The sequence below is a fragment of the Capsella rubella genome, unplaced genomic scaffold (assembly GCF_000375325.1).
Source record: "Capsella rubella cultivar Monte Gargano unplaced genomic scaffold, Caprub1_0 scaffold_3, whole genome shotgun sequence".
NCBI lineage: Eukaryota > Viridiplantae > Streptophyta > Magnoliopsida > Brassicales > Brassicaceae > Capsella > Capsella rubella.
The window spans coordinates 12,161,801-12,185,561 of record NW_006238921.1 but is presented as its reverse complement, the minus strand read 5'-3'; the positions used below and the strand labels follow the sequence as shown (position 1 = coordinate 12,185,561).

Below are 23,761 nucleotides of genomic sequence, written 5' to 3'. Positions count from 1 at the left end.
CTAGATATCATGAGAATGAATGAACCCATTTTTCAAGTTGGACGACAACTCTACCGCATGAAGAAAATATTGATCTCAATTGGAAACTGTATAAAACTAATCATCGTAACTTCCATTGTCTCAAGTTAAAATATGATTATCAAAATATTATTGTTGTTATGCGCCTTATACTAAAAACGAAAATAGTACTAAAAATTCATTTAAATTATGAAAAAGGCAAAAAAACATATCAATGCAAAGACAAAATTGGTGTCTATATATCATTTGTTGCAACAACATTTGTTTCCGAAAAGAGAAGAAGTAACACATCGTCCAGATTTGAATCCAACCTTCTTACAGTCTGCCTTACATTTACCATTCCCATACGTTGTTGAACAAGTTTTCGTGCATTGATCACGAATTCTCCCTGTAGGTTTGATATCTGCATATATTTCCACAAAGTTACCACATGAGTATCTATATGCATGTTATAAATGATATCTAAAACCTGATTAGAAATTAACAATATAGAAACTTGCTTGTAGCCAAGATGTTGTAATTGGACATAGAAGATTAGAAGCTGCTAATATAATGAAGAACAAAAAAGTCATGGAAGTCTTTGTGATGTCCATTTTGTGTATGCTTGTTGTATTAGTCAATTGAAAAAATATGTTATGTGATTTTCTAAATCGTAGGTAGAAAATTGTGAAAGATTGTGGGTTTATAGAACATTTAGGGTTTTAAAGATTGTGCAAAAAAAGTTTACGGTTAACATTAATGGATCTTCCTTCCATATATATTTGAGTAAAAAAAAGTTTCTTACACATATAAATCTTTTTATCGACTAAATTTAATTTTTTTTTTATGTTTTTTTTTTTGTTTTATAAAAAAAGTTGGCCTAGATCCTATACTATATTTGTATAATTTTAGTTATTATTTATCTTTTTGTTGGCAACATCTATTGGTGGTTAGTTTACAACATTAAATAAATTCGAATACTAATGAATTTTTGTCACAATTAGATCAAATATTATAATAATAATAAAAAATGACAGATTGTTGTTGGGTTGTAATTTTGAAATGAAAAGAAATTAGAAAAAAGAACGAGATTATGGAGCAGAAGTGCAGAACTTAAAAACACAACTTATTCTTACACTATTAAATTCGATGATGAGAATATATTCCCAAAGTCAAGCCTACCTTTTGAGTTGGTTAATTTATAAAGTAATTAATATTCTCTCCTATCTTTTTGATAATTGTTTAGGTTATATTTTTTCTAAAATAGATATTTATTTTCACAAATTTATGCAAAATTAATTAGTTTTTGGGTTAAATTATGTTAAAATAGCTATATTGAATGATTTTAATTTAAATACAAAAAAATGATTACTTAATATTTGTACACAATCCTATACAAAATCATCTAAATAAGAACGGAGGCAGTAGTTTCCAAAGAAGGAATCATAAAGAGGCCGGGAAGGCGGGAGAGTTGCCGTGAAATCGTTTTTCATTACATCAAATTAACAACTTCAAGTTGGAGAGTAAACTCATGTTAGAAGGAAGCGTTCCGGTGAACAAATTGCTAAAGAGAGATAAGACCATCATTATAAGAGTTTCTCTTAACGAATTTTAAACTTAAGAGACCCTCAATAATGATGGTCTAACGTTGAAAGTATTCTCATATTAATTAGTGCAATGGGAAAGCTACCATTAAGTTTATTGGACTACTTGTTCAAATAGTGAATTATGGAAGTAAAATTATTACTGAGAAGACAAATTAAAGAGGTGAAATAAAAAAATATTTCCAAGTGAAAATGGTATTTCTTCAACAAAATTATTTTAATGGAGGTCAATAGGATCAACCAAATAGGATCAACAAAATTATTTCTTCAACAAGATTTCCAAGTGAAGATGAGATTTTACCAACCAAATCGGATCAAATCACTGAGAAGCAAAAGACTTCCAAATGAATATGGGAGTTCACCAAAAAAACTGTTGCGAGAGAGGCAATATTTGGTGAGATAAGAAATATTTCCAATTGAAGAAAGAATCATATCACCGAAATTGTTATAAGAGAGGTTGAAAAAGGTGAGATGTGAAAGATATGTTTAAGTGAAGGTAGGGACTTCACTAACAAAACTATTATGTGAGAAGTCAAGAAAGGTGAGATGAGAAAGGTCTCCAATCAGAGTAAGGAACCCTACCACTAAAATATTTTCTAGAAATGTCAATAGTGGTAATAAGATTAGAAAGATTTTCAAATGAAAATGGGAGTTGACCAGTAAATTCGTTATCAGAGAAGTCAAGAGTTGTTAGAAATCGTTATAGTTGGAGACTAAAAAGACTTCTATTGGAATTGACCTGGCCACAGAGGCATCCTAATCTAAGATCTAGCTCGGTCATGAACTTGGCATCACATCTAATACCGCTCCAATAACAATTGTCAGAAAAGATATATGCCTCCAAAGTCTCAGACTTGTTCTTGAACTAGATAATTGCATCCCTTCGATCAGGATTATACAAGGGTCTAGTAAGAGCCACAAAAATGTCTATAAAATAAAAGAAAAAACATGGAATGACACTGTTTTAGTTCCAAGAGTGTTTCATCTCTCTTTTAAGGATTAGTATTTACTTTCTTGAACATCTATAGTGAAAAACCAAGAAACTGGAAATTGTGATGATATCATGGTTTCATGCTCATATCTTTATTATAATATACAAAATAAAAGATAAACCCATGTCATTCTACTAAGTCTTATTCACATTTAGACGCATAGAGTAAGTCTCCACCACATTTATTCATAGTGGACAAAACCTACGACTAAAAGATGATTATACTTTGTTGGTACTGATCCAAAAACTCTTATTCTTTCCCTATAGAACAGGTCATACATGATTTTTAGAGAGCCTATCTGAAATCTTAATTTATCTATTTTTAATGTTTTTTTCCAAGGTCGTCCGTAGCATAAAAACGAGACAAAGCTAGATATTATAAATTGATTTTTGTCTTAATAAAATCGTTTTCTTTGATTTTAGTTGTTGCTTTCTTTGTTGACTAATCCAGATGATTTAATTGATCAATGATCCAATAATACAAAATAATAAGAGATGACCATATCATCAAAATATTGACTAATTCAAAGCTGCAACTTTTTTTTTTGCATTAAACAAAACATAAGTTTGGCCACTTATCTTGAGCAAGTAAAAGAAGTAAAGTTCAATGTTATAAATTTTCAATTTACGGAATAATATGTTTGCTTCCTTTCCAAACTACTATTCAAAGGAATATGTTTTGTTTTACGTTAGTTGTGCTAATTAAATTACAATGCAAAAGGTAATTACTTCTATATTAACTAGTAAAAAAAATACCTATAGCTAGTTGCACAGCCGCGAATATTCGTGGCTATAAGGCGATTTAGTTTTAAAAGTCACGAATTATTTAAATTACGATGCTATAGCAACAATTATTAAGGCGCAACCACGAATATGCAAGTGGCTATAGGAATTCTTTTACTAGTATATTGTACCGACACCATGGTTGTTTAAAGAGACAAATAGATAACATAGTGAATAAGAAACACATGTATATAAATATAAACCAATACAAAACAAAACAAAGCAAAACTGTAATTCGATATAACTGAATTTTATTTATGAACTTCTTTCTATATGTAGTCTATTTGGTTAGGTTGCTTGATTCTGTTCTTCTATATTCTTCACCTATTAACAAAAGAAATGTTGATACGTTAATATATAGTCTTTTATAAATTCAGACTATGTTATTATTATATATATAAGCTTTTATAAATTCAGAACATTACCTCACTGGCTCTAGTGAGTTGTGGTGCTTGTGCTTCTGCGTTTCTTTCGGCCAAAAGGGTTCATGAACCACTCTGGTCTGTAAGAAACCAATATGTATCCCAACATCAATCCAAAGGAAATGCCAGGTATGAATCCAATTGCAGCTGCTGTCCAACTTATAATCTCTTCTTCATCTTCTCTTGGATTTGGCATTTCTGATTGTTGTGATGTTTTCTTGTGGATATCTACACAAATTTTCTCAAGTGAAGGGCGAAAAAGTCCCGGGTTGTCCGCGAAAGAGGAGCAAGGCTGTGTTTGAAACTGAGTACCTCCTGGTACAAGACCTACAAGCTGGTTATGGGAGAAGTTCATGTATGCAAGGTATGAGAGTTTCCCTAACTCTTGTGGAATTTCTCCTGAAAGCTTGTTTAGAGAAACATCCAGCGATTCGAGCTCTCTTAGGTTTGCCATTCTTGATGGGATGTGGCCAGTGAAAGCATTGTTTGACAAGTTAAGTACATGAAGCTCTTCAATAAACCAATGGACATTGGAATCTCTCCTTCAAATTTGTTTCCGGAAAAGTCGATCGATGTAAAGATATTTAAGATACGCACCATTTCCATTTCTTGGCCTTTATTCATCAAAACCATTGAATCACTGTAATAGTATGTACCCATATACCCTCCATTCGACAGATCTTCAGTTTTTCCAAGTGAAAACATTGCAGTCCAGTTGACAAAAAATATTGAAGGCAAAGTTCCACTGAAGTGATTATTGGATATGTCGATGATTCGCAGTTTAGAAAACCCGGTATGTTGTATCGGTCCATGGAATGCATTGGAACGAAGAACAAGAACTTGTAGGTCTTGTAGAGAACTTAACCAGGAAGGAAACACATCACTGATTTTGTTACTTTCCACATTGAGAACTTCAAGAGAAGAGTTACGGACCAAATTTCTTGGAAGCTTTCCCACCAGTTGGTTATGGCCGACGTCAAGCGACTTTACACTTGCAGATATATTCACCGGAAGACCTCCACAAAGACGATTATTTCTAAGATTTATAACTTCAAGAGTACTACTAAAATATCCCATGCAACGAGGGATTGAACCATTGAATTTGTTGTTAGACAAATCCAGAACGGTTAGAGAGCCCAACGCACATATGAAAGATGGAATCTTTCCAGAGAAGTTGTTGTTGGCGCCAAAAAAGTACCTCAAGGTTGAAGACAATCTTGGTTTTATTGGTCTTTGGAAACCAATAAAAGTGTTGTTGGAAATATACACATTATACAGATTTGGCAGCGTCCATAACCAGCCCGGAACTTGACCATCTATTTTGTTGTTGGAAATGTCTAAACTCCTCATTGTGTGTTGAGTTTTCAGGAACTCTGGGAAATTGGTGAGACCACATCCTGACAAGTTAAAATCCCCTAATAATGGAGGATCTGAAACTGAACTTGTGTTTGTGGCTGAAACCTTGTTGCCTGAGAGATACAATGTATCTAGTGACTTGAAACTTGATAATATTACATTCAAGTCAAATGTAGTGGTGGTGTTCAAATGGGATAGGTCAAGATCTACCAGTGACTTGAGATGCGAGAAGATGCTAAAGTCAACTGAGCCTTGGGTGTTGAAATGGGAAAGATCAAGTCTCCAAAGGTTGACTAATTTGAAAATGGATTTGGGGATTGGCCCTTTGAAGTTGTTATTGCCAAGGCGTAAGTCAAATAGTGATGTAGTTATATTCCCAAACTCAAGAATTCGATTGAGTTTGTTATAACTCAAGTCAATATAATTCAAAGAAGGAATGTTTAGGAGAGAAGAAGGGATAGTTCCAGTAAAAGCATTTCCCCTTGCGTAAAAGAACACTAATTTTGAAAGTGAGCTCATGTTAGGAGGAAGTGTACCAGTGAACTTGTTGCTGTCGAGTGATAAACTTGACAGCTTTGTTAGGTTTAGTAGTGTAACGGGAAAGTTACCACTAAAATCGTTGAATTCTATAGCTAAGTCAACCAAGTGGTTAAAACTGCCAAAAAAAAATGGGAATTCACCAACCAAACTATTTTGTGAAAGATCGAGAAAGGTAAGATGCAAAAGATTTTTAAATGAGGATGGGATTTCACCAACAAGATTGTTTTCACAAAGAGCAAGATCGGTGAGATGAGAAAGATTTCCAAGTGAAGATGGGATTTCACCAACAAGATTGTTTCCACATAGGCCAAGAACGGTGAGATGAGTAAGATTTCCAAGTGAAGTTGGGATGCCACCACTAACAAAACTGTTTTGATTGAGGGCAAGATAGGTGAGGTGAAAAAGACTTCCAAGTGAAGATGGGATTTGACCAGTGAAATGATTTTGAGAAAGGTCGAGAGTGGTGAGATTTGAAAAGTTTCCAAGTGAAGATAGGATTTGACCACTGAATTGATTATTTGAAAGGTCTAGAAAACGAATGTTTTGAAGCCTAAAAATATTACTTTTGGAATTGAGCTGACCTTGGAGGCAGCTATAGCTAAGGTTGAGATCGATCACATCCCCAAACTTGGTATCACATCTAATACCATCCCAAGAACAACAATCGACGTTATTGACCCACGAATCCGTCTTTAGAGTCCCTTCATCACAAGAGTTTTGAATCTTAAACTCGTTCTTGAACTCGAGCAGTGCTTCTCTTTGTTCCGGATGACACAAGTGTGCTGCAAACACGTTTATATGATTAGAAGTGAAAAAGAAGACGAAAAAGAGAGTAACAAGAATGAAACGACTTATTGAGTTCCAAGAGCAGCCTTTCATCTTTTTTTGAAGTATTCTTTGTACTTTCTTGAGTTCCAAAATGAAAAATCAAGAAAATGGAAATTGTGATGATAACATGGTTTCATTCTCATATCTTTATAGACATAATAAATATAAAAAAAAAACTATGGTTGACTGATTAATAAGGCATTCCAAAAGCAATTTTATTTTCGTTGAAGACTTTTCAGAGTTTCTCGTGGCATTACACGAGACATGATATGACAATATTAATTTGAATTTTTTCTAAAAAATTATTTGCTAGTTGATTTCGGTGGCTACTGACTACGTCCTTTGTTTACTTATGAAGATGACTAGTGATCCAATACATGTCAAACACAATACCAATCTCGTAGAAAGATATCTTAAGCTTTTATGCCCACACACACAGCCCCATCTTACGTCCATTGGCAGATTAGGCATTTGTCTATGGTTCATAAATCAAAAGGCCCATAATTTTCTTTTGTAAAATCTGAAAAAAAAAAAAAAAAATACAAAATAAGGTTCCATTCTAAAAAACTGATGTCGATAGATTGTGAAAAACAAATTCTTGAACAAAAAGGTCTATTATTAAAAAAATTGTTTAAGATAAAAGGTCCAAAAAAAACTAACCTATTTAATTAGTAACTAAAAAAGAAATTAGAGCGACGTTGTCTTCTTATTTTCCAAAAATCGTAGAATTAAAAAGCTTTTCATACGTTTCACAATAATCATTTTTCATCATTCATCAGTTTATCTCTAATCTCTTACAAGAAAATTGCAGTTTCGTTTATACGGTAAATTTCCCTTAACATGTGTAGCTAAAATTACAAATAAATTTACTGTGACTTATTTAACTTTTCCATCTATTGTTTTTCGGATTTATGCAAGACACCAGGCATTGGTTTTTCCTTTCTCTTACGTTGCATTACACAATTCTCAGGTAACATTGTTTTATATTTAATCATGGTTTTGTGTGATAATGACAAAAGAAAGAGAAAAAAAAAAGAATAAGAACGATTTATAGAATCTCAAAGAGGATCTGTGAATAGGTTTGTTAGAAAAAAAATCTGCGAGTACACACACTAACCATATTATCGTTTAACTCACCCAAATCCTTTTGGCTTTTGGGTCTCCAATGTGACTTTAAAGACCCAATAGCTTACAATACTAACTTCGAGTTCCGTGGTGATTCATTTGGTTTTATTTCATTTTGGATCAATCATTAAAATCCGCCTTTAGTTTTTATTTTTTGTTCTTTTTTTTTATAATTAAAGAAAACTACAACACTACTTCAAAAATTTTATCTAACGTGAGAATAAAAGGTTTAAAATATGAATTTTCTAAGAGCTAGAGAAGGAAACACACTAGCTTGAACTTGGACCTCCATATCACAACAACAAGAAAACATCACGAAATCATACGATATTTCACAAAAGAACTATAGTCTATAATTGAAATTTCCTCCTACAAAATTTTGATGAAAAATTTAAGAAATTGTAGGAAATTAAACTGTTGTATGTGGGATATTAAAGCCTAAAGGCAACGATTGTGTCAAATAAAGAAAAGATAGGGAAAATGAAAAAGATTAATATATATTTAGTTAGGTAACCTAGATTAATCAGTTTGCTTTCTATTTTTAGTTTAGGGTAACCCTAAAAACGAAGGTTTGGGTAACCTAGATTAATCAACCTAAAAACTTTTTCATAGAGTTTCTATTTTTGGTCAAGTTCAATCCTTCATCATACCCAATATCAGGTTGTATTTAGATTCAGTGATCAAGTTATCAAATATAATTTTTTCATATACTTATTTCCACTCTAGTTCTCCAAAATCTTTTAAAAAAAACTTATAATCCACTTATCCATATTCGTATGCCGATGCATCCTCTTGGTACGTAATATCGTTCATATGAATGAATAGGAGAAGAAGTAAACTATGAAGAAAGAAGAAAGATCATAGCGAATGAGAAACACACGAAGCTTAACAAGAAGCAACAACTAAAATTTTAAGTAGATTTCTTGTTTTCTTCTTTCTCCATTACGTCTGGTTTGGTTCCTTTTATTTTCTTCCAATGATTCTTCAGCTTAGGTTCAAGAAAGCTATACAAACAAAGAACAATAGATATGTTAGTTTCATTTATTCATACATCTAGAAATGTTATGATACTATTGTCTTAGTTCTTCCATATTACCTTTTTAATGAGTTGAGCTTATGCTTTTGCTTTTATTTTGACCAAAAGGGTTCATGAGCCACTCTGGTTTGTAAGAAACCAGTATGTATCCCATCGTCAATCCAAAGACAATGCCAGGTATGGATCCAATTGCAGCTGCTTTCCAATTTATAACTTCTTCTTCTTCTTTTGGTTCGGTCATTTTGGATTCTTGCGATGTTTTCTCGAGACAAACTTTCTCAAGTGAAGGGCCAAATAGTCCGAGGTTGTCCTCGAAAGAGGAGCAATTTTGTGTTAGAAACTGAGTGCCCCCTGGTACCAGACCTACAAGCCGGTTATGAGAGAAGTTCATGCGCGCAAGGTTTGAGAGGTTCCCTAGCTCCTGTGGAATTTCTCCGGAAATATTGTTTTGGGAAACGTCAAGTGATTCCAGCTTTATCATGTTCGCCATTGATGATGGGATGTGGCCACTGAAAGCATTGTTTGACAAGTTGAGCACATAAAGCTCTTTTAACAAACCAATGGACCTTGGAATCTCTCCTTCAAATTTATTTCTCGAAAAGTCGATTGCTGTGAAGATATTAAGGACACGCTCCAGCTGCATCTCTATACCTTTATTCATCAAAACCATTGAATAAAAATAATAGTGGTCTGTACTCATGTAGTTTTTGTGAGACATTAGTGTGGTCTCTCTGGTAGATTGATCTTCATTTTTTGCTAGTGAGAACATTGCAAGCAAATTGACAAAGAAGCTCGGGGGCAATGTTCCATTGAATTGGTTATCGGATATGTCGATGATTCGCAGCGTAGCAAACTTAATTTGTTGTATTGGACCATGGAATGCATTGGAGCGAAGGACTAGAATGTGTAGCTCTTGCAGAGAACTTAGCCAAGAAGGAAATGTATCATTGATTCTGTTGCTTTCCACATTAAGAACTTCAAGAAAGGAGACACGAACCAAAGATCTTGGAAGCTTTCCTTCTAGTTGATTATGGCCGACGTCAAGCAAAATTAGACTGTCAAATACATCCTCTGGAATAACTCCACTAAGACGATTATGTCGAAGATTTAGAACTTGAATGTTTCCCATACAATGTGGAATTGAGCCACTGAGTTTGTTGTTAGCCAAATCAAGAGTGGTTAGATAGGACAACTCACATATGAAAGACGGAATCTTTCCCGTGAAACTGTTGTTCGAGCCAAACAATTGCTTCATATATGACTCCGGGACTGAGGATAGTCCAAGATTCGTTGATCTTCCGAAACCGATGAAAGTGTTGTTGGAAAGATTCACGTACTGAAGATTTGCTAGTGACCATAACCAGCCAGGTACTTGACCTTTGATTTTGTTGTTGGAAACGTCTAATGTCGTCATTTGGTCTTGGGTTCTTAAGATCTTTGGGAACTCGGTGATACTGCATCCGGACAAGTATATCTCACTTAACCATGGACCATATGAATCTGAACTCTTGTTTGTGACTAAAACATGGTTTCCTGAAAGATCTAATGTTTCTAGTGACTTTAACTTTGATAAGATAACGTTTAAGTTAATCGTACTAGTGGTGTTCAGATTGGGTAGATAAAGTTTTCGAAGCGACTTGAGATGCAAGAGAAAGCTAAAGTCAACTGACACTTGGGTGTTTAAATTGGAAAGGTCAAGTTCCTTAAGTCTAGCTAATTTGGAGAGAGATTTCGAGATTGGTCCTATGAAGTGGTTATTGCCAAGGCGTAACACTATTAGCTTAGATGATGAAGATATATTCCCAAACTCAAGAGTACCGTTTAGTTGGTTATTATCTAAAGTAATAGTATCTAAAGAAGGAATAGTGAAGAAAGAAGAAGGAATGGTACCTATGAGCTGATTATTGGAAAGAGATAATTTTGACAATTTTTTCATATTTACTAGTGCATCGGGAAGGCTACCACTAAGCTTATTTGATTTAACATTTAATATGGACAACTTATTCAGACTACCTAAAGAAGATGGGATTGCACCAACAAAATTGTTGACAGAGAGGACAAGAGAGGTGAGATGTGAAAGATTTCCAAATGAAAATGGTATTTCACCATCAAAATTGTTATTATGGAAGTCAATAGAGGTGAGATGCGAAAGATTTCCAAGTGAAGATGAGATTTTACCAGAGAAATTGTTACGATCGAGACTAAGATTAGTGAGATGCAAAAGATTACCAATTGAAGGTGGGAGTTCACCAAAAAAATTGTTACGAGAGAGTCGAAAAATGGCGAGACTAGAAAGGTTTTCAATCGAAGAAGGAAGCTTACCATCGAAATCGTTATAAGAGAGGTTGATAGAAGTGAGATTTGAAAGATATGCAAGTGAAGATGGGATTTCACCAACTAAACTATTATGAGAAAAGTCAAGAGAGGTGAGATGAGAAAGGTTTCCAATCCAAGAAGGAATCTTACCACTGAAATGATTTCTAGAAACGTCAAGAGTGGTGAGACTAGAAAAGTTTCCAAGTGAAGATGGGATTGGACCAACAAAATCATTATTTGAAAGGTTAATCTTGGTTACAAAATGAAGGTGTTGAAGCCTAAAAAGACTACTTTTGGAACTAAGCTGGCCACTAAGAGAGCTGAAACTAAGGTCTACCTCGATTATATCCCCGGACTTTTCATCGCATGTGATACCGTCCCAATAACAACAGTCGCTGTCCTTCTCCCATGAATCCGTCTTGGGAGGATAGCTGTCAAAATAAGACACTTGATCCATACTCTGGAACTCATTCTTGAACTCGAGAATTGCATCCCTTTGATCAGAACGACACAAGTGTTTGGTAGGAGCCGCAAACACTTCAGAGACATTAAAAAGGAAATATAAGAGAAAAGAAAGAGTACTAGGAATAGTGAAAATGGTTAAGTTTCGAGAGTCTTTCATCTTTCTAAGTATTTTACTTTCTTGAATATCAATAGTGCAAAAGGAAAGAAAATGGAAGTTGTGATGATAATATATGGTTTCATACTCATCTCTTTATATACACAATAAAAGCTAAACCTCTCAACTTGACTAAGTAACTTGGGCAAAATGTTCATCAACCAACTTAAACGCATTGATTAGAAGTACTTTCCAATCTCACCATCTGACTTCTCAACCACAATTTAAACCCAAGAAAAAAGAGTACATGACATTTCAACGATAGGTATTATCAAAATTAATGTATCTTGTTTTTTTGTTCTTTCTGAAAAATCGTCTTTGTTGACTTATTTGGATGATTGGATTGATCAGTGATCCAAATTCATGTCTGATACACATGTTCGACAAATGATTTAAAGTTTTTCTAAACCACATACGATGGTACCATCCTTTAACTCTTACCACTCTTTCTCGCTTTGGCTCGAACGTTATCTCTCAAGAGCTAATTAATGCGTCTAAGTTGATGAAAACTTTGCCCAAGTTACTTAGTAAATTAATGGGAAAAATGTCATAAAAATCCCGAACTTTCAAATTTGGGATGATTTAATCCTGAACTTTGAAAAACTCATTTTAATTACACAGTTTATGTTGACTTTTCTGTAAAATAACTAAGTTTTTTTGACCTCGCCGATTTGAGCATGATATTTGTAATTTATGTTTATATCTCAAAGACGGGGTTAACTGTTCATGAAATATTTTAGAAAACGACATCGTTTAACCAACTGAAGAAACTAAATCCCAAAATCGATTCACAAATTCACAAATCTAAATCGCTAACCCTCAAAAAATCCACAAATTCTCTCTACCTCTCGTCAAAATGTTGCTATGGTGTGGACTCGTGGAGGAATAAAGTGTCTTCTGGCGTCGTTTCTTTGTTTAAAAAACCATGGTCGTTTAGCTAAATGGAAGCAGGTCACAAATAGTTAACACCATCTTCAAAATTTAAAGAGAGATCAAACGTTGTGCTTAAATCGGCGAGGTCAACGAAACTTAACTATTTTACGGAAAAGTCAATAGAAACTATATGATTAAAATGACTTCTTCAAAGTTCATGATTAAATCATCCCAAATTTGAAAGTTTGGGATTTTTATAACATTTTTCCCGTAAATTAATACCTTAGCAAATTAAAACTCCCTTCGTTCTATAATAGATGATATTTTGGCTATTTTTTCAAAATTAGATGATTTTCTCACAAATATATGCAAATTAAATATTTTTTTATTATTTTTATCAATTTATATTCTGCAGATTTTTTTTCATTGGTTGAATTGTATTTAAGTTGGTATTAAATGATGTTTTTCTTTAGAAATAAACCAAACTTAAATGATTTCTTAATCTATATGCATTTGCTTAAAAGATCATTTATTCTAAAACTGATGGAGTATAATTTTTAGTTCTAAATTAGTTAAATATCTCAATTTTTATACAGATAAATTATTAACTCTAGAAATTAATATGTTATTAATTCATATGTCGTTAAGACAATCAATGTATGAATCCAAGACATGTTGTGGGGTTTGAGTATGCATTTTGCTTGGCATGACATGTCGAGAGAATTGAACCCTACACATAGTTATAATTATATAATTATTAGGTGCCACCATTTGCTGTCCTTGGCATTCTTCCCATCCCTTTTGAGCTATAAATTGATTTAAAATTGTCAATTTTCATATGTTTTTATTTAAAATAACACATATTATTTGAATCAGCGAATACTCTTAAATTTTTAATCTATACATTTCTCAACATCGTATGGATTTGTGGTGCTGTTGATTTGCTAAAGATTCAGTGTTTCTAGCGAATTCCTCGTTAATGTGTCGCAAATCGATTGTTTTCTTGTAGTATACTAGTATGTAACTAGAGATAATTACTACTCATTTCCTGATACGTCCAATTACTTCATGTAATATTCATATGGTTCACAAATTTATGTATATATACATGTATGTGTACTTAGTCTTACTAAACTGAATGGATGCATCCCCGGCCCAAAAAAATTAGGGTCCTAAGGCAAAAAAAAATTTTGGACTCTATAAATATGATTTTGTTTTTCTTTTTCCTTACTAACATAAAATCTTAAAATATTGGGTTTTTTATTTTAATTTTTTCTATTTAAAACGGGCCACTGTACATAGGAAAAAAAAATGTTTGGGCCCTTTAACACTAAAAAAATATATAACAAAAACAAAATTGGACTCTATTTTTCCTTAAAAATTTCTTTTTGCTTCACGGGCCCTTGTGCCGTTGCCCTTCTAACCTACCTATCTAGGCTGGGCCTGGATGCATGAAAATATTATTTAAGCTTTCGTTTGTGTTTTTAATTTCTTCTAATGTCAATATACATCAAAACCTTTTTTAATTGATAATGTTAAGACTATAATACATATTTTATTAATATAAAGAGTTAGGAATTTATATATATATATATATATATATGGAGCTTAACTAATTTGCGATAAAAAAAAAATACTAATTCATCAAAGTATTAATTTGTCGAGTAATAGCGGTTATAATGTATATATGCAGTGGTATTTAAAACATGTTCATGCAGCCAGACCTAGCAATAAACCCACCAATAGACATATCACATATATCAAACCCACCAATCATACAGTTTTGTTTTTGTGAGGAGCTTCTTTAAATCAATAATTCATTTATCTGATCTTTGGTGGAATCGAAATGTCCAGCTTCATCGAACTGTCGCTCACGTCAGGCTGCAACCACATAAAATAAAACATAACTACGTTGATATAGGTTTCCAAAATTCCAAAACCAAAAATATAAAAATTACTCATATACTTCTTTTTTATTACTAAACTAGATTTTAACTCGCGGTGTAAAGCGAAGCAAACCTTTTATTTTTTATTTTTGAATTCAAAATTTTCCAATTATGCTGAAATTTGTTTAAGAAATATTAAGATTGCATAAACTTAACTAAATAAAGTTGATTCGACATGTCTTATATTGGTGTTGTTAAAAAATAGTATAACAAAATTTTAGCGGTTTTGAAGTATAAGATTAATGTTAATTTAATATTTTAATAATATTCAAATTCATCACGTCATACAATCCGTATATAAATGTTATTTTTAAAACAAAAAAAATTGTAATAATTGTTTTCATATGTATTTCGCATAACAATATTAACCCGTTTTAACAAAAAAATTGTAATAATTGTTTTCAAATATATATATATATATATACGACCTGTTTACATAATAATACTAATATAGTAGTTTTTTGTAACAGTATATATAGATGTATTCCAGTGGTAAATCAATTGCTTTCTTATCAAAACAACCCAAATTCGATGTTTATCTCCAGCATATAATTTTTCAGTAAAATATTTTAATGCGGCCATTAAAAGTTTGCAAAAATACTAATATAAATATACTAATATAGAGTTTTTACAGTTAAAATCTTTACAGTAAAAAAAAAACCTGTGGTTACATATATATAAAGAGGGAGACTAACGTGTTGCAGTTGGTTCTTCTGCTGATTTGAATATTATGTGGAATCTTGACTCTACATAGCCTAGGAATTGCAGCAGCTCGGTTAGTCTTGAGAGAAGGGCCTTTATTTCTAGCAGCATTTTGAAGGCAACGACAAGCTTGTCTACGGTCTGCGGTCGTATGAGCAATGCCAATAAGGTTTCTAACGCCGCTGCAGCAAGCTAGTGAAAGGGGTTTATTTTTAAGCAAGTAGTCAAAGCAACCTTTTAAATTTCCGCGAACCGCGGTGCAAGTCAGAACCGCGTTTGCTGTGATTGGACCGGCTACAATCATGCAGGCGAAGACCAAGCATGCTAACTTCATTAGACCAGCCATTTTGATTAAGAGATTTGTGTTTGTTTCCAAAAGGAGATATGGGTTATGAAGAGAGTAAGGAGACTTAAGTGTTTATATAGAGAAGGAAAAAGTGGGTGGTATATAATGAGAATGCGATGGACTACTATAAAATTGTAGTTGGTTGTTAGTGTCATTTAATTTGAGGTCCATTCATATATATATACTGATTAACATTTCTTGGTTTATATCAGAATCAATATATCAGTGAGCAATATTTTTATTAATTATCATGTTCAAAATATCAATATGAAACAAAACCTGAGCTTAATTGTGCGTTTGTCTCTCAAGGATCAAGAGGCAGTGTCATATTTCCATGATGGTGGCAAGAAACAATTACTATACAATAAGTAGCCTTTTATTTAAGTTTCAAATATTTTAGAGATTTATATATCATAAATAAAGTAGCATTTACGTCTTTCACAAGTTTAGCATATATATTGGTGAGAGTATACGGTTTCATTTTATTAGATTATAGATTTCCAACTCAAAATCAGTTGACAACGAATGGAGAGTACTATATCTCATGTTTCGGATTGGTTTCTCAATATTGTAGTCTCTACCGAGTTAAGTGTGGCAATAACATGGACAACTCCATAGTGGTGACAATCTCATAAAACAATTTTATTAGAAAACAATCCATGATAAATTATCTTTTTTCTTTTAGAGATTCTATACCGAATCTCTTACATCCCCTCAGGCCCGAGTCCAGAGAATGATAAAGTATCAAACCATGATCTGAGCTAAATCTAGAAACCATGTAATAAAAGTGAAAAAAAAATAGCTCTAAGTTTAGAACATAAGGATACATCACAAGAGACCAAAAAAATGAACATAAAGAAAGATGTGCTCAGGGGCGGATCTACACTGTTGGGAGGTGGGGCACGTGCCCCATACTCCTTCTTAAGATTTAACGAGTATATATTAGTCAAATAGATTCGTTAGCACAGTTGGTTAATGAGTACCTCTTTTGTCTTTTGGTTCAGAGTTCGAACCCTTGCTTCTACATGTTATTTAGCATTTTTCTTATTTTTTATATTCTTAGATCAAATGAATTGCTTTCCGTTCTTATTTTATTATTCTATTTCCAGTTCAACTTTAAGAAATTTAATTAATTTTTATTGTATAGTATACATATATCTTAAGTGAAAAAATGTTAGTAAAATAGTAAATTAGAATCATTAAACCATAAAGTATCTTTTTCTTAAAGTAATTTAATGTTTTTAAATATTAAATCTGTGTGGTATAGTTAGATGAGTAAATTTAAATGTACTATATGTATTTATGTTTTATAGTTAATTGTAACAGTAATTTGAAAAATGGTTGCTCATTATTCAATTTTCAAATATAAAATATACTTTAATGTTATTAAAATTTCATTTTTTTATAATACAAATTTAAGATTAACTTATATGTGTTTGTGCCCCAGGCACAATTCTGTTTTGCATCCGCCATTGGATGTGCTTACTAGTCAGACTAAAGAAGCCTTGCACATACAAAGCCAAAGACCCCAATTCACGTACATTATACATAAGCACGACTATGAGGATGTTAACTTACAAAGAAGACAACATGTGGTCGAACCATTTAGAGAGATGTGGATTTTGACTGCTACGTTTTTGTTTAGACAAAAGAAAGTCTCTGCATTGGCCAACATAACTGATACATCATGTCTTAATGCATCCACACTCCGATAATAGTTGTTATCAAGCCTTGATCTAATATAGTCAAGAGACAAAGGAACTAGAAACCCGTAGATTAAACCATGTCAACTTCAACTCTAACAAAACCTCTACTTATCTTGTAGAAATTACCTGTAAGGTTAATGATATCTACTGTTTTTATTGGTTTTTAAGCATTGTTTCTAGTTAGTTTCATGCATTTTTCATCATGTTTAGTGTGTTTAATTAAGATTGCATTTTGCATTGGTTGAGTCTTTGTAGGTACTTGGAGGTTCAATTAAGGAGTTTGAAGCTTTTAAGGTCAAAACGGAGCTTAATTGGAGCATTTCTAGCAATGTGAATGATGGAGGAACAATAGAATGAAGCAAGTGAATCAAAGAAGCAAGAAGGGACAAACGAAAAGGAGAAACAAGGAGGTGAAGTGTCGCGTCCAACCCGGTGGGTCAAGCTAGCACTTGGTCGTGTCCTTCAAAGATCGACGAGGTTTTTCACTTCGGATTTAGCTTCAGAGTCCTTCATCAAAGTTTTATTAAATGGAATTAGCTTTCCAACGGTGGTGGTTTCAAGCCAATCCAAACTGCGGTTCAAGAGTTATCGCTGTTTTACTGGACGTATATACACCCAGTCGAGCACCTAGTCGGGCAAAGTTATTGAAAACAGACCTGAGAAAAACCAGAGACTTCGAGGGCGGCCCGACCACTAGCCCGATCGGGCACTTTAGCTACAATATTTTTCTGGGTCAAATTGGGATTGACCCGGTTTAATACGGCTTGACACAGTTTTCTTGTATTTGTCTATAAAAGACCTCCTAAACTTAATTATTCATGAGTTATGCTATGTTTTATGTTTTAAGGTTCTTCCTTGGATTTTGTAATGAATCTTTAAGTTTCAATTCAAATTCAAGTACTTTTTCTCTCTTAATTTACTCTCTTTCTTAATGATTTCACAAAGAACATCTCATTTTTCCACCACCATATCTTCTTCTTCTGCTTCATAAATTATATCCTCATTCTCGCATACAACCACAAATATAAAAAAATAGTAAAGGTAATACGCGAAAAATTTTTAAAAAAAATTATGACAAAAGTTAGAGATGAGAGAGAAATTGGGGCAAAAATCTCGAAATATATTGAATAGTACACAAAAATTGGGTAGGAGAGAAAACTAATTTCTCAATAATTTGTGTATACCTATTGATACTTTCCTATTATATTAATAACATTATTTTATAATTTTGAAGAGAACTTTTTTTTATAAATGCTCATATTTTAGAAAGAAGATATTTGAGTTCACACATTTCATTTACCTCTCTTAAATGAGCAAGTCATATAATTTCATGTCATATCAAATTAAATAAATAAAATATATACTATAAAAATTCATCAAGACAAAATATTAATTAATTAAACCCACTCCAACACCTAATTTCGTTGAATTGTAGAATATAAACCTTCATTTTCCTTTATAAACTCAAATTAATATATAATTCTGTTTAATTATTAAATCTAAATCTTAATTCTCGTTTGTAAACAAAAACTGACATATAATCTCTTCTAATTGTTTAATTATTTCCCTAAACCTTTTTCATAAACTCAAACCAATTTATAAACCCAGTCGAGCACAGTTTTTGAAAACAAACCAGAGACAAACCAGAGCTTAGGCCCGACCACTAGCCCGATCGGGCACCTTAGCTACAATGTTTTTGTGGGTCAAATTTGGGTTGACCCGGTATAATAAGGGTTGACACAGTTTTCTTGTATTTTTCTATAAAAAACCTTCTAAACCTAATTAGATTTGTGTTTCTAATTATAGTTTTCAAGTCATTCAATGGTGCTTTGGGGGGGGTCAATATTCTCATTTTTCCAAAAATGCAATTAATATTATTTAGAGCTTTAATTAATGACTAGACACTCTAAAAGAAAAAATATACTTAAACTATTTAGTTAGGCTTGAACCAACTAAATCAGTTTATATCGAATTGGATTACTTTGTGTTAGTTTTATTTTTTTTCATACCAAAACAAACGGTAATCAAAATAAATTATATAATAATCTTTTAATATTAATTACAAATATAAAAAAATATAAAAAAAATTATAAACCTTCACCAACTTATAAATAAATAAAGTTTTTCCGTTGAGAGATGCTCAACGTCATTTAACTGTATGTAAAATTTAGTTTGGTAATTTAACTGTATGTAAATTTTAGTTTTGTTGTTATACCAATTCTTTGGAGTGGAAGAGCATCTCTAGCGTCAAAAATTATAAACCTTCACCAACTTATAAATAAATAAAGTTTTTCTTTTGAGTTTCTTATAGAAATGGTTGTATTAATTTTTATATAATATAATTATTTAGATTTTGATTAAAATAAAAATTCTAACCAGTTGTATAAGAGTTTTTAAATATATTCTCAAAATTTCTCTTTTGAGAGCATTATCTCATTTCTCATGATTTTAATAATTTTTTGTTATTTAAATGTTTAGAAATCTAGAGAACATCTTCTTGTGTTAGTAGAAATCCTCTTCTTGTGTTAATGGTTAATGTGTAAGGATCATAAACAAATTTAATTACAACAAAGTCATTGCCTAATACATGTACTTACAAAATGGAGGCTAAATCAAATTAATGCTAGGGAATGCGCTGAAGACAAAGATGGGTTGATGGATAAATGAGCTTAGAGAATCTCAACGACTACAAAGAGAATCGGGGAGAAGAATAAGAGAGAAAACAAAAAACAACATAAAAAAAAAACACTTCACATCCAACACGTTATGTATCCTTAAGTGTTCTTAAACCTCTAGTATAAGCATAGATTCTTAGCATAAATAAGAGTTTTGATTTTATTTTTTTAAGTTACGCACCATATAGAAAACCTCTTTAGAACCTCCATTGAAGGTGGTTTTAGACTTATGTACTAGTTTTTTTTTTATGGTAATAATTTTTTAGTTGAGAAAAATACATAGCAAAATATATTATTTATGTTCACTCTTTTTGTGATGGAAATAAATGTTTTTTTTGTTTACTATAATAGCAATATATTATGATTTTTAGCTGCTATTTATAGGCTAGTCTTTAATTTTTCCTCATAAGTCTTAGTTACGTAACCATGAATATGTAATCCTCTAAACTAAATTTTAGTGCACATAATCATTCTAGTGATATTTTTGGAGTAAGAATAAGAAGTTTTCAAAAATAAAATAAGTCTCGCCCATATGGCTGAATTCCGATCACTCACTGATAAATAGGAGACAATAATCAAACGCACATTAATAATAGGAAAATAATATAAAACACATCAAGAATAGGACATAGTAATAGGTACTACAAACCCTCAATCTTTTTCTTGTGCATGTTTATAAAAAACCATCCTTACTCGACAGTTCATTGGTACCATACTCTCTATCTTTCTATCATATGCTGATCACTATAATGAAACTTGCTTCAACATTTCTTTTTTTTTAGTTTGTAAATATAAATTCAAGTAGAAAAAAAATTACACTCGCTCAATCCTCACTCGATAGCTTTGCTTTATGTGAAAATACACTACTTTTTCAATTCAATTTCTTCAAGAGAAACTTTCCACCTCAATTTTTCAATTAAATAAAACCCAAGTGAGAAGAGATGTTGTGTTTGACCACTTTTCTTTCTTATTTTATTATTATTATTATTCTCTTAACATAATCACTATATTAAAGTTTTCTCTTCACCTAAGGGCATGGGCATGGGCAGTCCTTGCCCAGTCCCCCACCAAAAAAAAATAATCAAAAATCAAAAATAAAATTTGCAAAGAGGGACGTACCTCCAAACGGTACCGTCCTTTGCCTTATGTTTCACTATTCCTATGCCCAACTGACACGTGGCGACCCGCGATTGGTTATCTGTTTTTTTTAATATAAAAAAGCAAAAAAAAAAAAAACTATTTTTTCTGTCCTACCAATGTTCATGCTCTAAGTACTTTTGTCTTCCTCCCACTTCTTTTCCTATCTCTCTTGCCCAGCACACACACACCTCCATTAACACCACAACTGGTTTTTTCTTCGAAGACTATCTCCATATATAACCAGCAATGTATTTACTCTCAATCTGTGATCTCATGACTTTCATCATATTCCTCTTCGTAATAGCCTCTTTCACCGTCATTCATAGATACAACTCATAAACTGGAATTTTTTCACTAGACTTGACACTCTCTCTAATTTTATTCTCATAAATGTAAGAAACTCGAATATTTTAATGTTTTAATTTCTTTGATCTACTCAAATATGTTCTTTTTTAAATCGAATAAAAAAAGATTCTTATCTTCTTATCTCTTCTTTTTGCTTCTTAAACCAATTGCTTTTGAGCTAGCGTTGGGCATACGGTGAAACCCGAACAAACCGACCCGAGAGAACCGAATGTTTCGGTTATCGGCACCGAGAAATCAGAAGAGATTGAACCGATCGGCTAAGTTTTTCAGAGGATTTGGATGTCGGTTTGTTTGGGTTTGGTACTCGGAGCCGATTGGTTTATCCTAAACCGAGATTTTACAGCTACACTATATAAACGTAATTGATTCATTAACCCTAATTTTCTTGTTTAGATCTGCCTCTTGCGAAACCGAAGAAAATCAAAAACTTCTTCTTTCATCTTCAGCACTTCATCAGTTCATCTTTGTCACTTCATCAATTCATTCTTCATTCTCTCAGTCTCTTAGGAGTTAGGACCCTTAAAGAGCGAATTTCTGAAAGGTAAAAGCTTCTTCTTTCTCCTTAGTCCCTAGTTCCTTTAATACTTTAATACCTTGGTGACGTCTATAATTTTTCTCTGTCTCTACAAAGTACAAACTCTGATTTTTCTACTCTTTTGATCTCTTTTCTTCATTTTTCTGGATTTTCCCAGGTATATTAATTAGTTTGTTATGTTTATTTCTGCATCTGTGTTTCTGAAAGTGTTTATCTAAATCTAATGCTTACTTTTTTGAGTTTTGTAGATGGATTCTCATAACAAGTCGACAACAATGAGAAAGACGGTGAGGAACTTGGAGTACGGCAGTTCAAGCAGCGGAGCGTCGGTTCGTCGTCACAATTGCTGTTCGGTTGAAAACCTAGATCTAGGTGGATTTGGGCTTGGTTACTATAATTTGATGTGGGCTTGATGTTTTATTATAGCCTCTTAATTTTGTTAATTGGGCTTGATGTTTTATTATAGCCTCTTAATTATGTTAATTGCGCTGTTGTTATCGAGATTTACCTTGTTAATATTCCTTATTCTAAAATGTAAACCAAAAAAAACCGAATCAAAAAATAATCGGTTCAAATTCGGAGCTTAAAATTTAGCTAATAACCGATTCGAACAAACAGCCAACCAAACCGACCCGAACCGAATTTTAATTCGGGTCTATTCGGTGAGATATTTTGAAAACTGAATTTCCTCTAAACCGAATAACCCGACCCGAATAACCCGAACGCCCAGGACTATTTTGAGCAGTATATATATATCTTGATTGTTCGAGTTCTGTTTTCCTTTTAGTCTTAGGGTTTTATTATCTAAATCTTCTTTTTTGTACGGTTTTGTTTATTAGTTTGTGTTTTTTATACATATTTCACAATACTTTTTCTCGACTTCTCTATAATAAAATATATACATTGAAATCTTGTTTTCTCTCTCTTTTGGGTTTTTTTTTTGAGGTAAAGAAAAAGAAGGAGACATTTATTAGCTTTATATGTGATGTGCATTCTTATATTTCAGATTGATAGAAAACGTTTGTAAAATTTGTAGAATTTTATATTTTGAGTAATATACTAAGACAAAACATTTCCTTTCTAAATTTTTATTATTAATATTAATGATTATTTTTATTCTTTGTAAACTATTTTTATTATATATTTTTTTATTCTTACAAATTAAAACTAAATATATTGGAATCTAAAATTAAAAATTAAATATTCAGAATTTACAACCAGATTTTGGAATATTATTATTTAATATTATATTTAATAGATTAAAATCGTTATGATGAAGATGTGATAGCTATGCCAAAAACCGCTATACAAAAGCGCCGGACCTATTATAAGAGGTGTAAAGCCCCGACCGTCACCTCTCGTAGTGGGCCCCATGTTCACTCTGCATCCATTAGCCTACCCCTCTAAATGGGCCCTACGCCTTTCTCAATCCGTGGTTCCACCTATATCTGATGGTAGGTTAGCTACGTACAGGTATGACGGGAGGCCTTTAAGACTTGTTAGATAAGTTCACTTTGTTGATATAAGTGGCCAAATCAATCCATTTAAACCTCTCTGCAAACTAGGGTGTCACAACGGGTGATGATAGTATAACGTCCATGTTACAGAAAATAATGGAAGATTTGAGTTGGTGTTGGAAATTGGAGTGGAGTCGGTTTAATTACAATTGAATTACGAAGCTAATTGATTTATTAATTAAATCAAAATGTGGTTTAATTAATGTCGATTTAGGTAAATCTTTTGGTTGGTATTGTTGTTGTCACTGCTTTTCTGAGAAAGAATATATATATATATATATATATAGAGAGAGAGAGAGAGAGAGAGAGAGAGAGAGAGAGATAGAGAGAGAGTATTT

General features: G+C 32.3%; 2 protein-coding genes, 1 long non-coding RNA gene and 2 pseudogenes across 4 annotated transcripts; 1 reads left to right on the top strand and 4 right to left on the bottom strand.

The window, feature by feature from the left end:
- Window positions 1-260: 260 nt before the first annotated feature.
- Window positions 261-611, bottom strand: LOC111831605 (annotated as a pseudogene).
- Window positions 612-3,483: 2,872 nt separating this feature from the next.
- LOC17890837 lies at window positions 3,484-6,604 on the bottom strand (annotated as a pseudogene).
- A 1,876-nt stretch (window positions 6,605-8,480) lies between these two features.
- Window positions 8,481-12,840, bottom strand: LOC17892679 (receptor like protein 30). Of its 2 annotated transcripts, XM_023786466.1 has the most exons (3): window positions 12,463-12,840; window positions 8,743-11,535; window positions 8,481-8,650 (listed from the first exon to the last, which is right to left on the bottom strand). In XM_023786466.1, exon 2 carries the CDS (start codon window positions 11,453-11,455, stop codon window positions 8,747-8,749), a length of 2,709 nt encoding a protein of 902 aa, XP_023642234.1. In that variant the 5' UTR covers window positions 11,456-11,535; window positions 12,463-12,840; the 3' UTR covers window positions 8,481-8,650; window positions 8,743-8,746. The 2 variants fall into 2 exon arrangements, with proteins under 2 accessions (XP_023642234.1, XP_006296914.1); XM_006296852.2 differs by lacking the exon at window positions 12,463-12,840 and having other exon boundaries at window positions 8,743-12,020.
- A 1,266-nt stretch (window positions 12,841-14,106) lies between these two features.
- On the bottom strand, window positions 14,107-15,514 carry LOC17891750 (non-specific lipid-transfer protein 2). Its single transcript, XM_006296681.2, has 2 exons — window positions 15,132-15,514; window positions 14,107-14,371 (listed from the first exon to the last, which is right to left on the bottom strand). Exons 1-2 carry the CDS (start codon window positions 15,482-15,484, stop codon window positions 14,362-14,364), a joined length of 363 nt encoding a protein of 120 aa, XP_006296743.1. The 5' UTR covers window positions 15,485-15,514; the 3' UTR covers window positions 14,107-14,361.
- A 6,243-nt stretch (window positions 15,515-21,757) lies between these two features.
- LOC111831697 lies at window positions 21,758-22,409 on the top strand. The gene is made up of 2 exons (XR_002834807.1): window positions 21,758-21,912; window positions 22,155-22,409. It is a non-coding gene; the product is annotated as an uncharacterized LOC111831697 (long non-coding RNA).
- The last annotated feature ends 1,352 nt before the right edge of the window (window positions 22,410-23,761 follow it).

Bases quoted from the DNA above. Each gene is read 5' to 3' on its own strand.
- LOC17892679 (XM_006296852.2), bottom strand. From the start codon at position 11,620: ATGAAAGACTCTCGAAACTTAACCATTTTCACTATTCCTAGTACTCTT.
- LOC17891750 (XM_006296681.2), bottom strand. From the start codon at position 15,484: ATGGCTGGTCTAATGAAGTTAGCATGCTTGGTCTTCGCCTGCATGATT.